The sequence below is a fragment of the Urocitellus parryii genome, chromosome 9 (genome assembly GCF_045843805.1).
Source record: "Urocitellus parryii isolate mUroPar1 chromosome 9, mUroPar1.hap1, whole genome shotgun sequence".
NCBI classification, from domain to species: domain Eukaryota; kingdom Metazoa; phylum Chordata; class Mammalia; order Rodentia; family Sciuridae; genus Urocitellus; species Urocitellus parryii.
Window position 1 is genome coordinate 103,692,712 of NC_135539.1, and position 18,430 is coordinate 103,711,141.

The 18,430-nt window shown below is 38.8% G+C and overlaps 1 protein-coding gene across 1 annotated transcript in view; it reads left to right on the top strand.

Moving 5' to 3' along the window:
• Positions 1–18,430, top strand: part of Ush2a (usherin) — a 748,724-nt gene that overhangs the window by 710,479 nt on the left and 19,815 nt on the right. Inside the window, exons 64-66 of the mRNA XM_026388000.2 lie at positions 9,727–9,933; positions 11,929–12,167; positions 13,021–13,229. Of these exons, the coding sequence (XP_026243785.2) occupies positions 9,727–9,933; positions 11,929–12,167; positions 13,021–13,229 (655 nt within the window). The remainder of the gene's footprint in view (positions 1–9,726; positions 9,934–11,928; positions 12,168–13,020; positions 13,230–18,430) is intronic.

An 18,430-nucleotide genomic window follows, 5' to 3' on the forward strand; every position in this document is an offset into this window, starting at 1 on the left:
TTAAAACTCTGGAGTAAAGTATTTGGGAGAAAGATAAAGAGAGAACACAGAATTTTATAAGGTTTGCAAATCTCTCATTGATCCATAACAACTGACTAGGAGCCAGAAGTGAGTTACTAAGTTGTTACTAGTCCCACTGACTCTTCCCGACTATAACTCACTCTTCCATGTTTTTTTCACACAAATAATATAATAATAATCACTATTATTTATTTCGTGCTTGTTGTATGCTAAAAAAAATATGCTAAGAACTTTATGTGAATTAACTACTCTCATAACAACCATTTGAGGTAAGTGTAGTTAATATCATTTTCCAGGTGAGAGAGCTGAGGAAGTGAGAAAATAGGTAACGTGCCCAGGGATGTAGAATAGAGAAGGAGAAGGACGAAATTTGAACCTTAAGATTCAGGTTTCAAACCCTGTGTTTTTAAATTCTATGTCACAGTTGCTTCCAAATTGCATTCGTGTGTGTCTCTAGGGCTTTCAAAATCTTGGCTAACTATTTATAAACGTAATTATTCTCTACCCCATTCCTCGTGAATTTATAGAAACAGTATTGTACCTAACTCTTAGAATGGTCCTGTGAGGCAGGTGTGGTTATTATTATTTTTAATCATCAGGTATCTAAATCACTTAGCAAATTACCCAGTGAAAAAGGGGGCACAGTCAGAACTCAGGCCTGACAGTCAGTGAAGGTTCTGCTAAATGATAGCTTCTTTACCAGCTTCAGAAGCCGACTTCCCAACAGTTTAGGGGTACATTTACTTGCTGGCTCTGGATACTCATCAAGTGATTTAAATTCACTAAACTTTCGTTTTCTTAGCTTTAAAATTAGGGTGAAAAGACTTATTGCTGTGAACCTTCATTGAAAGGCTAGGACATGGTTTCATATTAAATTCAAATTTAATACATAAATGCATAGAAAGTGTTCAGTACTCACTGTTCCTATCAAATACAAATCAAATAGTGATTGACCCACCGGGAGTGTTCCCTTAGCTTCATGTAAAACACAAACTCCTCTCTGGTTCCATGAGGACTTTCATGGTTTCATATCTTTCTGCTTCTATCCTTCTCTTCCTGCCCTCTGATTCTTTCTCACTAAGGCCAGCCATACCAGCCCTGGGCTGAATCCACATTCTTTGCACATGCTCTTCCTTTTTCACAGAATGTTTTTTTCCTCTCTATCTTCATATGGTGGCCTCCTGTCAGGTGCACCCCAGCTTGATTACCACCTCCTGAGAGAAACTCCTGGACAAGCCAAGCATCTCTACTACCATGCATATGTCACCCCACAATATATCTTCTCCTTTCTAGTATGTACCATTACCTGCTTCTTCATGACTGCCTCTCACTACCCATGTGTTCATTCCAGCCTTGATCACTGCCCAGTTCATAGACCAGTGTCTGGCACCTAGAAAGGGCTCACCCTGTTGAATTCCTGGAGGATAAGTAGTCTTACCTAGTTAACTATACTCTCATTCCTGGAGATGTTAATCCTACTTGGTGATTGTTTCTCCACAACATTTTGTGGAGAAAGTACAAGCTGCATTAGTTAGGGTCTAATTATCATTTTAGTCGGCATAATGGAATTCTGATACATTTCGACATGTCTTGGACAGTGTGGGAAGAATGTGAGTCTCACTTGCCTCTGTGTAACGTGCAATATTGTTTAAAGCAAGGTAAATGGCAGGAATGGATGCCACCGGGGTTCATGGAGGTTTCCACCATCTCACTTTGGGGCTGTCCTCCACAGAAGCAGTCCCTACAGGGCTCTGCAACAGGCCTGGGCAGCAATCCACACCTTGGAAGCCAGGCCAGGCCTTCCTCAGTGGCTGGACAGAGAAAGTGGTAGAAAGTTTGGCCCTTTATATCCCATCTCTAGAGTGGAAGGCTGGCCTTACTACTTTCCAAGTTGGATAAACTTCTCTGCACCACAGTTTCACCATTTGTAAAGTGAGGGTAACCCCATAGAGTTGTTAGGAGGATGAAATAGATTCAGACACACAGTATACAAACAAAAGCATAAACCCATTAACTTCCCCTAGGAGAGGTGAATGGGACGGGAGTTCCTGTTTCCTTTCAGGGATATGTATTGCATATGTAAGCAATAAAGAGTAACATGTAATAAATTTCACATTTTCATTATTATTAAAAAAGAATCAAGGTCAATTTCAGTATTGCCCACTCATATTTTCCTTCCTCACCTTTTAGAAAAGAGCCATATTCGTGTTTATGGAACAACTCCAATGAGCATGGCAGTAGTGCTAAGCAGTCACGAAAGAAGACACCCATTCCCAGCAGGGGAAGTATCATGCAATTTCTTTAGTTGTTTCACGTCTCTGAATTTCAAAAGTGCCAGTAGGAAGCAAGACAATGTCCTGCTGTACCCTTCCTCCCCTGGGTTCCAGAATTCAATTAAAATCATGTTCCATCTTGCCTGATCCAAAGTGTTTTAGATGAAAGGAGCCTGGATCCAAAGTGTTTTACAGAGACTCTGTCTGTAAAAGTGTGACTGTAACATATCCGGCAAAGTACCATGCAAACAGAGATGCCGAAAAAAAAGTCCATTTGATGATAAAAGGAAATCAGACAGGTGGATAGTGGAATAGACAACTACATAGATCTTTTCAGCAAGTTATTCCTTTATGGCTGGAGCCTGCAGGGCTACTCATGAAATAAAATAATCTTGTAATCATGTAATTTCAGATTTATTGCCTTTTCTTTTCAGCGACGAGTCTCCCAAACCACAGTTCTGGCAAAGCCCAGCTTGGCATATTGCTATTCAAACATATTCAAAACCCACGACAAGCTACCCTTTAAAAAGGCATTAGCATGAATGCCATGGGAAAATATACCCCAAGGTTGTAGATGAATTGATATGATTTCCTTGATTGTATCTTTTTATTTATGAGGCATAATTTATGAGCACTGGAGAGCAAACTGCAATGAGTGATGACTAAGTACAGCCAAAGTCATAAATCAAGAGCAGTGAAAGAAGCGGTGATTTTGATCGAATCTATTGAATTAGCTCTTGGCCTTAGCCAATACAGGTATTGGAAAGACCTTTTTAATATCTATTTGTCTCCCTCATGGGAATGTGATAACAATCTCATTACATGCCCCTAGGAAACAAATAATTTAATTGTTTGCCTGTTAACATGCAACCTGTTTACTCTACTTATTAATTACTGGCATGGCTGTTCATGTTGGATTTTTATTTCTGATGTGAATTCTTAAGAAAATATATTCATGGGCTGGGGATGTGGCTCAAGCGGTAGCGCGCTCGCCTGGCATGCGTGTGACCCGGGTTCGATCCTTAGCACCACATACCAACAAAGATGTTGTGTCTGCCGAGAACTAAAAAATAAATATTTAAAAAATTCTCTCTCTCTCCCCTCTCTCACTCTCTCTTTAAAAAAAAAAAAGAAAAAAAAGAAAATATATTCACAGTCTCCAGCTTTTGTAAACAGGGAGATTGTGTCTCTAGTTCTGCTTCATATGAAGTTGTCCTCAGAATTGATAAAATCTTTTTTTTTTAATCAAAATGTGTCCTTATTGCACAAGGAAGCATGTTAAAGGACATCACAGAAGTTGCAGAGAGCTGAACAATTCCTCCATTTCTTAATCCTCTGAAAGTTAACTCTTATAGCTCTTAAAATTAGCAACCTAGAAAGTGCAAACTTTCAAATTGCAAGGATAGCCACCATTAATACATCAGGAGACAACAGAGTAAAGGGTTGTTGGTTTTTGTTGTTGTTTTGTGGTTTTTGTTGTGTTGGTGGTTTGTATTTAGTATAGAAAAATATCATAATCACCAATATATGTGCCCTTGGTTTTAACAGGTAGCATTTTCTCAGTCAAAAGAATCATAAAATATTTTTTCAAATAAGGGATTTTTCTTAAGGTAAAAAAAAACATATCAGGAACCCCTTTTGAATTTACATGACCAATTTCACTTTTTACCAAGATACTACTTGCAAAATATCAAAACTAAGGAAGGCAATTCAGAAAGATATGAGCCATTGAGGCAAATATTAAAGTGAAAACCTTTTTACAGTCATGTGCTGAAGAAGGACTGACTTGTTGATGGAGGCACTCTTTGGCTATGTCTCTCCTCCTATCCTAAGCAGAGTAGTGGCTCTTCTCTTTCCCACTTATAAAAACAAAAACATAAAAATTACTTCTGCTTACAAATTCTTGCTTTCCTCGTGGAATAAAATTGGAAGAAAAAATGTTGGGCTGAGAGGAATTGGGAGCATTTAAAATAATAGTCATCTGGGTAGCAAGGAATAACCCCACAAGTTCCAGAAATATCAGGGTTTCAAGAAGTAAAAACAAGGAGATAAGGGGTAGTTCTGCCAAGTTAGTGAACTCTGGTTCTGTTTGGAACTGTGACATCCATGGTAGTAAGCTTTATGATGATTACTACATTAGTAACATACTAAAAGAGATGCATTCATACAGTTTTTAAAATGACTGAAGATAGTGCCAAAGTCAACAAAAAAGTACTTTTTTCAATACATAACATGGGTAGAAACTGAAAGTTGATAGTGCTAAAACTTCTGTGCCTGGTTCTCCAGAGAACAGCTCATTGTGTTTCTCAGACAATGTTCGGCACAAGAATGACATGGTAGGCCAGTCACGGTGGAGCAAGCCTGCAATCCCAGAGGTTCAGGAGAATGAGGCAGGAGGATCACAAGTTCAAAGCCAGCCTCAGCAAAAGCGAAGGGCTAAGCAACTCAGTGAGACCCTTTCTCTAAATAAAAAATTCAAAATAGGGCTGGAGATGTGGCTCAGTGGTCAAGTCCCCTGAATTCAATCCCCGGAACCAAGAAAAAATTACGTTGAAGTAAATTAAGAGGTTTGGTTCCCAGGTCCTCTCTCCAGAGAGTCTGATACAGGGATCCAAATGATCTTGGTGATACTAGCCAAGGAACATATTTTGACAAAGACTCTTCTCCAAGTAGATTCCTAAGATGCACTTTTTCAAGGGAAGATAAGTGAGTATATGTAGTGTGATTATGGCAACTTAGTGGCAGATGATGACACTGCATGTAATTAAAAATTATTTAGGGCAAAATGCAATAATTAGTCCTTTGCAGGGAAAGTAAATAATAGTTTCAGTTTTTAATGAACAACAAGCATAATGGTGATAGTATTCACTAGATTAAAAAATACATTGCAAACAGAAATATAAACTGACATTAATCTACTGTGTTGCTGGTCAAATTATAGAATCTGTGAACAAATCATTGTAGTTATTTTATATTTATTAAAAGTAGCAAATCTGTATTTTCTATGACATCTTACATGATAAATCTTTTCAAATTTATAACAGTAACCTTAAAGGAAAAAAAAAAAAACCTCTAATTTGGTCAGTCTTAACTTGCTCTCTAACAGCTTTTTGCTGAGAAGCTCCTGGCTCTTGTGGTCATAGCTGTATGCAGTTACATGTACACATGTAATATGGTCCCCAAAACTGAATGATTGGTCTTTTGGTGGAAACCTTTATCATCTTCAATTTGTTGATTATGAAAGAATGTTCAGTGTGCATGCCTCAAGTGTAAAGATACTGTGAACTAATCAAAGATGAAGAGTGCCTTACTTTTTGTCCTCTTGGCCCTGGAATCCATAAGCCTTACCACTTCTCCTTTCTCAGTTATGACCCTTCCTATGAGTAGTTCATGCATTATGTTTATGGACACAAGGATCGTTTGAGGAAATCTCAGGAAACAAACTGGATGGACTGATTGTCAGATAAAAGATACATAAGTAGATACATGACAAATGGATGGCTGGGTAGAGAGATAGGAATAAGAGGTGTGAGCCCTTTCCTCACCCATCAAAAGGGTCACAGCCCACACTCCTGTAGCAAAAGACAAGTTTGCAGGAGAAAAGCATAACAAATATATTTGATCAAAGTTTTATGTGATACAGGAGCCTTTGGGAATGAAGATTCAAAGATCAAAGAAAAACTGTTTATGTTGAGGTTCGTTGAAGAATGGACAGCCTTTTGGAAATGTAATAGACAAAAGGGTATCATCTAGGGACTGGGGATGTGGCTCAGGGCTCAGTGGTAGAGTGCTTGCTGGCACGCATGAGGCCCTGGGGTCCATCCCTAATACTGGAATAAACAACAAGCAAATAAAAAATGTATCATCTAATGCTAATAGACTTCTTCATAGAGAAACCCAGCAAGACCTGTCTTTCAGATTCTTCTTGACCACTTTGTGTAGCTTTCTTTTTTTCCCAGGAATAGGAAAGGATCCACTGGAATAAGAATCTTCAAAGGAGAAGGAGCAAGAGAGTGGCCTTTCTAGGTTTTACAGTTTGGGGGTGGGGTGGGGTGGGGAGAGTTTTAGTGTCTATAACCCACTTGGGAGAAAGAAATTCTGGCTTCTATATTTCAGTTCAGGGGAGAATCAGTGGTGGGAGAATGGAGGATGGGAGAAGGTCACAACGACCTTGCTTTGAAGCCTTCCAATGTCCTTTAGTTCAAAGTACTCAGCTCACTAGGGCACCATGGATCAGTGGACGGTGGTTTGAGCCCCAACAGACAAAGAAGACGGGTAGAGATACATAAAGTAGCCCACTCTTTGTCTGTTCATGAGACATTTCATTTCTGATTTTTATATTGGTTTGTTAAGACTAAAAGGTCAGGTCATTGGGGATGTAGCCCAGTGGTAGAGCCCCTGCCTAGCATGCATGAGTGCTGGGTTCTATCTCCTGTAACACACAAAAAGCAAAACAAAACAAAAATAAAAGATCAGGATGTAGTACTCAAAATTTCCCATACAAGATCTCGGCCACTTCTCTTTCTACCTCATAAAGATGTCTCCAAACCTTGGCACATTACTTCTCAGAGAAAATCTAGGCATATTCTTTTAGGTTTTGTTTGTTTGTTTGTTTGTTTGTTTTTCTGAACTACATTTCAGTTTCTCGACCTTCTGTTTAGCTGGATAGACAAAATTCCATAGTAAATTCTGGTATTGCCAAAATTTTTACCATAACAGAGAAAACGACAAAGACAGAATAAAGCATATCATTGACAGGTTCTTTTTTCCTCTTTTTCTGGTGTTTTTTTTTTGTTTTTGTTTTTGTTTTTTTTTTTATCACAGAGACACTGTCTTGATACAAGTTTTGTGAAATCCACATCGCTTCATTATCTCAGTCAGCCTTCTCTTCATTGTAACTGTTTTCATTTTCACAGTAGCTCATGTAAATAGGCTGATCCTGCTTTGCATAAGCATGTTGATTTATATGAATGCTATTTTGATCTCAAATTGATTGAATACTAAAAAGAAAGTCTAGGAAAAAGAGCAATGTGTTATGAAGGTCTCCTGTCAAAGACAAAAGACTAGATCCTACATGCACTCCCAGTTAGTAATAGGGAATTTTGTATTGCCTGTTTTTAGAGAAGAACATTCCTAAAGAAATACAGAAAAGAAAGAAAAAAGAGCCCTCTAATACTGAGTCCCAAGTGTTTTAAATACAGTGGATTAAATTATATTTTTAAAATAGGACTCCATCTGATAAAAAGCCTGTGTGATGCAGGTGGGCATGAGGTTTAGTATTATCTCCAACATCTGCATTCAAAAGGCTTAATAATATTTATGATTCTATATCTACATCGGAAATGGAAGAAAAGTTATTGTTCATACCCTGGATTAGAACTGTGCTGAGCCCTTTCTATGACTTAAACTTATTTCATCTCATTTTCTTTCAACACACCATGCCTACACTACAGCTGTCTCCTATTGGTGCTCAGTAACTAATTGGCAACTTGCTGGATTGTTCTTTCATTATACCTAGTTGGCCTTTTCTCCTCATTTTCTTCCCTATCTATTGTGACCCTGAATAAAATTTTACATGCCTTTAAGTCACCAAAGCTCTGCTCTCAGCAAAAAATTTGACGTCCACATTGGTACTTTATTTTATATCCTTTTTCTAAATTGTGTCCCCATCCCACCTTCTGGAAAAATATTTATGGAGCAGATTGAGAAGCCAGGGACCCTTCCTCATCAGTCCCAAATCTGATCTTTTCTTTACCCTTCCCTCTATTTTAAGACTGTGGCTATTTCAGAGTGGACAAGAGCAGGTGCAAGTGTAGTCTGACCTCTAGTTTTCTGGAAGCCCAGCTCTTCCATTGCTAACAGCTTCCTGCTCCTTTCTTTCCTATGCCCATCAGAGTAAACCCCCCACCCCCCAGCACCCTGCACCTGAGACAATTTACCATGTCTATCCATCCTTGGAAGCTAAGAGACCTTACCTAATCCAAAATTGCAGGTATTCATCTATGGACAAGTCATTTAATTTTGTGATCCTGAGTGTTTTATTTATGCATATAGACGACATACAGAATCAAAAGCAGTTTATTGGAAAGAGCTCTGGCTTCTAGCTTCTGCTCTTAACAACTTCTGTCACACTGTGCAAGATGGTAGAATTTTCTGAAACTCAGTTTTCCCACCTGCATAAGGGGGCTGTTCATACTTTCTCTACTCACCTTGTAAGTTTGCCCTTGTGAGGACTAAGTAAACTAACAGATGTTAAAGTACTTTGTAAAATGTGGAGTTTATACAAATGTAAGTGATTATTATGCAAATGAGAGGTACCCAAGCTCTTAAAAGAGCAGGGTTGACTATGTAAGTAGGTTAGTTGTCTCTTTTAAAAATGGGGCTGCTGGCAATCCTATCAGCAAGGGGCTGGAGATTTGCATTTGACAGCAATTCAACCTCAGAAATTTGCTTGTACAAAGAAATCCTCCAAAAGAGGCATGGAAACACTGATAGGAGTTGGTCTAACTACTAAAAATCAGTCTGATGTTTCTTCTCTTGAAGATATTATTGATGTAAACCAAAACAAAGCTAAACTCTGACTTCAAAGTACTCGCCAACAGTGTTTTTTTTCCTAAATATCTTACATTTTGAACATTCTGCATGCTTTTTTTAAGACCGCATACCTGGGATGTGTGCACTTTGAAATCAAACACATTTTATGGACTTGTCTCTAAATTCTCAGGGTAAATTTTTTATTAAAAAGAGAGGTGGGGGAGGGAACAAGCAGAAACATCCAATGAGGGGGAAAAAAAGATTCCTGAAGTAAGACTTGCACATGAAAGCTTACTAAGGAATACTTCTACTCCTAAACACACAGACAGTCTTCTTGTATTGCCATTTAGATCTATCATTCTGATTGATCACTGTGTAGTTGGCTATTATTGGGCTTAATTTAACCCTATACACTCACACATCCATCTACTCTGTCTATTGTACCTGACATTCTACAAATTACTTACTCATGCAAATGACGACCTAAGGCAACCTTTTAGGATATTCGTGTTTAATTATACAAATGGTTCTTGATAAATAAGATTATACATCTTTCCATATGTTTATTTCCTCCTTGATGAAAGAAAATTTAATTTTCATGCAGATTTGGTGGGGACAGTGTTTTAAGAATTGCTGAGTTTTATGTAGTCTGCAGATTCGTCCAGTTTGCAGAAGCTGACAAACTCTCTCTGCTTCCTTCACAGAGATAACACCCACCTACTGCATTCTGACATTCTCAGTGGCCCACTTTGTGTTCACATAGTCCTTTGTGATGGAGAAGTTACAAAATCAAAGTTTACCTGATTCTGTTGTCTTCAGTGGCTTTTGGTTGATTTTTTTTTTTTTTTTCCCCAGCCTGAGAGTATCTTGTCTCTGGTCTTGTTGATTTCTCTTGTAGGTCTGGGCAGTGAATTCAGCAGGAAAAGCCCCCAGTAGCTGGACGAGGTGTAGAACTGGTCCTGCCCCCCCAGAAGGTCTCAGAGCCCCCACGTTCCATGCTGTCTCTTCTACCCAAGCAGTGGTCAACATCAGTGTCCCTGGGAAGCCCAACGGGAACGTCAGTCTCTACAGGCTATTCTCCAACACCAGTGGGGCCCACACCGTGGTGAGCAGCAGCGTTCTCTGGGATAAAACCCCAGGACTGGTTATTGCTAAAAAGCATGATTCCTGATGCCCTTGCTTCTTCTTATCCATTCTTCTTTCTTACCCTTTTGTTCCCCTCTGCCCTCCAGTGAACATAAGAGCACAAAGATCCTTTCGAGAAGACAAAGTGAGCCCTTAGAAAACACATAGAAAATATAAAAACTGTCAGGGAGAGATACACCCACCGTGGTATTAAAGACTGCAAATATAAGAAACCTAAGACGTTGGAGATAAACAAATTAAATCAATTTACTTTAATTAGAAAAGTATAGGTCAAGCACTCAATGAAGGGAGAGCTCATATTAAGAGACCAATAAATGGTAATGGGTTGGGGGCATAAATGTTAAGGCAACAAAGACAAGATAGAGCAAAAATGTCTTTGAGCTCCCCATTTTGACACACACCAATCTCTAATAGCACAATGAAAGTTTGGTCTTTGGGTGATTTCCAGAAAGTTCTAGTAAGTTCTAGGCCTTTGGAAGACAGAGCAGACCCACTCAGCGCAGCTCTGGTGCCACTGTTTTTTGTTCTAACACTTTGGGCTAGAGCACGTGGGAGGCAGGAGGGAATGTTTAAAAAAATTGTCTTTCGCATTGTGTATTAGCCAAGCTGCTTGCTGGAAGGGATACTAAGAATCAACTAGGCCAGTTGCTGCATTATTGAAACCAAGAGACCAAGGGCCAGTGGGGCATGTCTCTTATCTCTTTGGTGTGGCCTGTGCCCTTCTCCCATTTCTCATGAATAAGTGGAGAGTACCTTTCTTTGTTCACACAAACCTCATATACAGATTGTGCAGATCCTAGTATCACATTATAAATTATTTAGACCAATTGAGGGAACAATTTGGGCAATCGTGGAGAAATCCTCTGAGGCCTGAGTTGCCAGGTATTGAAACACAATTTCAAAAGATAACTCACATACAATGAAGGTTCATATTGAATGTTAAAGTAATATTAGCATATTTTCTACAGGGCTTCGTATTCAATAAATATAGATGATGTAAATACAATCAACCCTTGATTATCCATGCTTATAAAATGATAATATTAATAAACTAAAACAATTTATATTTGGAGTGCATGGTATGCAATTTTTGAAACAACATAGCTCATCTTAATTATGTTACTTATATCAATGTGAAAATTAATTTCTAACTTCGAAACTCTTCTTTCCCAAAGAGTACTTAATCAAACCATACTGAGGTCAAAAGTTTGCTCCAAATAAACTGAAAAGTTTATGATCTTATAAAGTACAGAAGACTACTATATTTTGTAAAACTCATCAGTATCAGAAATAAATGAACTTTCAAGCTCAGAAATATCTGCACCTGATGCTAACATAGATCTAAGGATTGGTGTTTTTGTTTGTTCAGGGGCCACTGAGTCACATCCCTAGTCCTTTTTGTTTATTTATTTTTATTTTGAGACAGGATCTCACTATGTGGCTCAGGGCCTCACTAAATTGCTGAGGCTAGTTTTGAACTTGCAGTCCTACTGCCTTAACCTCCTAAGCTGCTGGGATTATAGGTGGGTACCATCATCCTTGGCCTAAGGGTATTATTGACCTGGAAATTACATGCAAGTTATCATGGCATAATATGTAAGTTGATGACTAAAAATATGGATTAAATGCAAATTGCATTTTTTGAAAAACATCATTCTGAAGGTCATAAGGTCATAAGGTCATTGATCAACTTTTTATGTATTCTCTGCCTAAGAAAATAGATAATGGATAATTGTATGCCTTGTAATTTCCATCCTTTTATTTGTTATATTGTTAAACACTCACATGTGCCTCTCCAAGGTAATTCCTTGGGGTGAAGTCTGCTGAGCACTACTACGTTGCATCTGCAAGCATACCTAGCATGGGGCTCCATTCATAGGAGTTGGGTACCCATCAACATTTATCAACTGCCTCTGACTGTGACCCTGCTGCCACTGGTCTTTTTTCCTCCTAGCTTTCTGAAGGCCTGGCCACCCAGCAGACTCTTCGTGACCTGCGACCCTTCACCACATACTCCATTGGGGTAGAGGCCTGCACCTGCTTCAACTGTTGCAGCAAAGGGCCGACGGCTGAGCTGAGGACTCATCCTGCTCCACCCTCAGGAGTGTCCTCTCCCCAGGTCCAGACGCTGGCCTCAAGGACCGCCTCCTTCCAGTGGAGTCCCCCACTCTTCCCCAATGGTGTCGTTCAAAGGTAGTGAGTCAACTGGAAGATGATTAAACCAGAGAGCCAGGCAAGCAGGCATATGGCTACCTAGAACTACCCAAGAAGGGACAGATATACCTAGAGCCCAACAGATTTGTTTGAATAATAATGTTTCCTGCAAAGTGCTTAAGACATAATATTAACTAATAATGTAAAGATGAACAACAACATCACCTTTACTTAAGAAAGACAATACAATGTGTTTACATTCATGAAAAGAATATACTCCTCTGGGGTTGGAAATGCAGGGGACATACTTAGCATGCCCAAGGCACTGCGTTCAATCCCCAGCTCCAAGTAAATAAATAATAAAAGAATATGCTTTAAAAAAAAAAGGAGAAGAAGAATATGCTCCTCTTCGTGGTTCCCTGGAATCAAACATTGCATAAGCCTTAGCTGAAGCATAAGGAAACTGTATGGTTAGATCAGAATTGCCCTGATCTAATTTCAAATGTTATAATGAAGTTACTTCACTCAAAATAATCTGGAATGGGAAAAAAAGATTTTCTTTATTCTAAACAGAGGAGAACAAGTTATCATTCTACTCTTAAAATAGACAAATAATCAACAAAAATGAGTAGTGACTGGGTGGAGGGCAACTTGTGCAAAGGATGGTAACTTCTGTTATTTCTCTGGCCACCTCCTCTGCTCATTTCCAACAGTATTAATAAAGTATTTCTCAGAGCAGTTTGCTGCAAATAGAAATTTTAAAGAGCTTATAGTTCCCATGAAAACAACAACAACAAAAAAATGTCTTTCCACAAAATATAACCAGTTTTAAAGAGAGAGCTAAGCAAATTCCATTACCTGTCTGCCCCTGATCTATCCACTGTCATTGCAGCTATGAGCTCCACCTCCACGTGGCCTGCCCTCCTGAGTCAGCCTTACCCTGTACTCCCAGCCAAACAGAGGTAAAGTACAGAGGGCCAAGGCAGAGAGCCAGCCTGGAGGGGCTCCAGCCTTACACCACCTACAAGCTGAGAGTGGTGGCACACAACGAGGCGGGCGGCACGGCTTCCCAGTGGATCAGCTTCACCACCCAGAAGGAGTGTGAGTAAACATCAGCTACCCTAAACCAGAGAGAGAGGGAGGTAGCCATGGAACTCAGGGAAACCACTTTTGAACAGGATTGAGTGTTTATTATGTGGAAGGTCATTGAGACATCAATGAAGATGACCATTGAAGAAACAATGCCCAATGGTTTAACAGTCTTGGAGGTAAAGGGCACATTTAGGAAGATTTTTTTTCCTGTAGTGAAACCCAATGTAGAGGAAGTTCGGCCACGAAAGGGAAGAAAGTAAATGGACAAACGCTGTAGCCCATTGTTGAAAGAAGTTTGCCTCTCCTTTGCTTTTCAAATCATATGACATCATCCCTCACATTTCCAGAAAGCACTGAGATACGGCACTACCAGGAAAAGCAAAAGGGCAACTGAGTGCAGAGATGGGCAGTAAACTAATTAATTTTTAATCAACTAATTAATTTTTTATAAAATAACTTCTTTTCAGATTTTATAAGGTCTATACATCCCTTGCTTTAAAATGGCAAATACAAAAAGTATTAAGAATAAAAGAAGTACTTATCAGAACCAGCTACATAATTTGTGGGGCCTAGTGAAAACTGAAAATAGGGGGCTCCTGGTGCAAAAGTCCTTAAAAATTCCAGGAGAGTGACAGCAGAGCATCAGACTAAGCTCTAGACTCTCCTCTGAGAGGGGTCTGGGCACCCACCTAGCTCCCATGGGCACAAAGTCAGTTTTGCCCATAATCCGACCGCAGAGGCAAGTGCTGTTAACAGTTTTGAATGCTCAATTCTTTTAATTTCTACTCTCTATATAATTTTATTACATGCCTGAGATGATACTCTAAATAAAAATTAAATACCCTGCTTTTCTACTTCACTTTATACTTATACTTTTCATTTGCACTTTCCATATTTTTTTTATTTTTTTTTATTATTGGTCGTTCAAAACATTACATAGTTCTTAATACATCATATTACACGGTTTGATTCAAGTGGGTTATGAACTCCCACTTTTACCCCGTATACAGATTGCTGAATCACATCAGTTACCCTTCCATTGATTGACATATTGCCTTTCTAGTGTCTGATGCACTTTCCATATTTTAAACAATTCTTCAGCCAACAAGTTTAATGGCTGTGTAGTATTCCATACATGAATTGACTGGGCATTTTAATTGTTTTCAGTATTTCCCTATTTAATGTGACAATGAAAATTTTTGTTTGATTGTGTCATTGCCTTCTCAAATTTCAATCAATGAAATGTATTGCTCCAAATACTTTAAGGTTTTGGATACCTATTGTAATTTTCTTTTCAGAAAGATTATATCAGATTATAATCTCACATAAAATGCGCTATTTAGCATTAAACACACCATTTTTAAAAGCAAGAACTGTGCATTCACTGAAGTCCAGTGCCTCATACATGGACCTCCATATGTCTGAGCACTACATAGAAAGGTGTTAGTGTTGGTTAAAGGTCATGCCTAGAGAGGACTTGCTTATTCCTGGCACTGCTTAAGTATTTTACAAATAATCCTGACCACAAACCCAGGAAGTGTGTACTATTAGTATCCCACTTTACAGACGAGAAAACGGAGGCAGGATAATGATTATATCTTATGATTCTAGGGGGCCATTCACATTGACTGTAATCTGAACTGAGGTTGCTGAACTCACACAATGAGGTGGCTCTGAACTTGAAACAGATCTTAAAAAACTTAGCCCGTTTTTCACATCTAGTAAGTGCACCCTCATGATTCCCTCATGAATCAACTTCCTACTCTCTAAAGATTTCCAGCCTTCTCTGCCCTCCTCAAGCCTCCCTGCTTCCCACATCTCACAACCAGGTTCCTCCTTTCCTTCCACACACCCACAACCAGGCATCCTCCTCTCAGTTTCTCCTCTGCAAACCCCTTGCCTTTTGAGTCACAAGGAAAAGAGAAATCATGAGTCAGCAATTTGCTTCCCTTTCCATCCCAGACAGACAAACCTGTCTGTACCATTCCTGCTAGCAATAAGGAAGGGAGAGTTCTTGTGCCTCCTGAAATAGACCTGCCTCCTGTGGGTGAGTGCTGTCCCCTTTGATAGGGACCTCCCATCTCTGTCCTGAGCCTTCAGTGTATCCCACTTCGACTCAAAGCTGTCCCTCTATCTTTAAAGCAAAAGCTAGCCATCAAGCCCCGCCTCCCCCACAGCTGCTGCCCACTCTCCTGTTCACAGGAACCAGAAGGGTCTACACAGGTGTTGCCCATTCTCTCTTCCCATCTTCTCTTACTGGTTAACTTCCTCTTCACTCTACGTTTGCCCTTGACCCCCCCCCCCCCACTGATGAATCCAGCAAACATGGTTCTCCAGTGGTCACCTTCATTGACCTCTCAACAGCATTCAATGCCATTGAACCTTCAGTCCTTTTTATAAAAGTGGTTTCCTTGAGGTTTCATGACAAGCCTCTCCTGGTTTCCATCCCTCTTCTTTGAATCTTCCTTTTGATCCACTTTTTTTGGTGGGTCTTCCATTAACCAAGTGCTTCGAATCTCAGTTCTAAATTGACCCTCCCTTCCTATCCCCTCTTTCACTCTTTTCCCCCTCCCCTTCTCTCCTCTCCTCTTCCCTCTTCAACTGGGTTCATGTGCTGTAAGGCTTCAGTTCCAAAGGAAAGGTGACCCTCAATGGGCATCTTGGACCTAAGTCCTCTGTTTTGAAATTCAGACTACATCGTGGACCTTCTGTGACTAGTTTAGATTCAACAGGCCACAAACAGAGTTTCCTTCTTTCCCTTTTGAAATCTCTTCTTCTAGACTTCAGTATCCCCACCACTGGGCACAGTGTCTTTGACTCCCTAAGATAGTGTTTAATGAGTGAGTGAGCGCACTTAAAACTTCCGGTGTTTGTTGTTGGTAGCAATCAGATAATTTTGTTTTGTTTTGTCACCCATACCATCAAAACAATTCTTTGTTGTTTTATACTGGAGATAAAACCTAAGGGTGTCTACTACTGAGCTATATCCTCAACTCTTTTTTTAAATTTTATTTTTAGACAGGGTCTCACTAAGTTGCTGAGGCTGGTCTCAAATTTGTGATCCTCCTGCCTCAACCTCCTGAGTAGTTGAGATTACAGGTTTGGGCTAATGTATCCTTGCAATAGTTCTTAATAATATCTACTCTCTAATTTTATAATCTCCTTCACAATATATACATAAACCAATTTTGCTAATCATTTCCCTTTTTGAGGGTGTTGGCCCAAAAGCCAAAGAAAAGCTAGGTGAAGGTTGTAGGTTATAACCAATTCTCTTTGTTTTTTCATGAAGCTTAATTTTTGCCAGATATTTTATTCATATAGCAGAAGAATGAACTGAACCAATTGAAGAGTTCCTTCCAGTTTTTCTTTCACTTTGGAGAAATGACTTAAAGCTAGACCAGCACCCAAGAAAAAAGTTTTCTTTAATCCACTATTGGATCTACAGAAAAATATAAGACATGACTGGGTTTTTGAGTACCTTTTATGCTATTTTTAACTCATTATGCACACTGGTAGAAAGAAAAGGTGGATCAGAGAATATAAACCAGAAGATTAACTTAAAAATAGTATGTGTGGTTCTATATAGATGTGATCACATACACTCTCAGCAAAGGGGTTATAGAAGTCTAGCAACATATTAACCACCACCCCTCCCCCACCTGAATTACACTTTCAGTGGAAGAGCAGAGGTGAGGTGTAACTACTTAGCAACTGGTCTTGCTGAGTGGAAAATATTCTGGCTTTTGAAGCACTTGCCAATTTTCATGGTGTAAATACCCTCACTATGGTTGATTTCATGTCACTGACATGGCAGCACTGAACACAGAATTAGGAAGAGATGGGTAGTGATAAATCATTTTGTAATATTTCTATCATCCAGATCCTAAAGGTGTAAATAACCTTGAGTGGATAGATAGCAGTAAACTGTAATGAAATAATGAAAAAGTTAGAAATTTTGCAAGTTACTTTTGTTTTAACACAATTAAGTTTATACAATTTAACTTTTAATAATGGCTGGGTTTAATGACTAACTCACAAAACTCCTGAATATTTAACCAGGATGAGCCAGCTTCAACACATCACCAGGGAGCACCCAAAAATGAATTAGTATTTTGTGCTTCTTTAAATAAGTGTGTACTAATTACAACAAAGCATCATGGGCTTCGGAGTTAAGCAACATTAGGCATGATGTTTGACCTCTCTGAGCCTGAAAACTTGGGAGCCAACCTTTACAGGATTTCTGAGGGTTTAATGAGAAAATATGTCAACTACTAACGATATAGTAGCTCTTAATATTTTCTCAGTCTCCTGGGTGGTGTTGAGGGGGATAGTTACATAAACCCATGATTCCTCATTATTTTTAATGCTTACTCTTTTCCCTCAGGAAGTCTCCAAATTCTAAATGATGGGGTTCCTACTTTCTTACTATTTGTAAGCTTTCTCTTTTTCTGTATTGATATAGGGAGAAGAGGAAACCCTATTGGGTTAAAAGAACAGGGAAGCCACAGACAAATTACAATAGTGTGTTCTATTGTGATGTTAGGCAGGATTGGTGTTAGAAAAACATAGATATTTACAGAAGATTTGATAACTTTTGGTAGTTGCAGATAATTTTTCTTATGGATTTATGAAAATGTCTTATTTTAAAGGATAAGACTCACATGTGTCTTTAAGGTTTAATCTTATGATTACAAAACATAATTATTTCTTATTTTATTCCCTAATATCAGCAACAGATGGGTTTATTTTCTTTAAAGAAGAGATATCCAATTTATTTTCACTGTTTACTTCTTTTCTTAAAAGCCAATTTAGCATATAGATGGAGCTTAATGCTTCTACAAATGTATTGATTATTTTGGAGAAAATGAAAGCTCTTGAAATAAATCTCTTCTGACTTGACAAGAGGCTATAGTAACTCTCCATTTGTTTCTGCAAAAATTATTTGATAGAAAATTTTAAGATGAGTCCCAGTTAAGAAATTTTTATTTATTTATTTATTTATTTTTAGTAAGGGGCTGAAAAATCCAAAGACAATGTGCCTCTAAAATGCACTCAAAAGTTTTTTCTATATCTGATACAGTACTTAGGAGACCCGAGCTTGATTATCTACTAATGTACTGTGCTATTGATTGATTAGTCAGGGCGATGAATTATTATAGTTGAATTGCTGTTTGCAAAGCTTTTTAACTATCTTGGAAAACAAACTAACA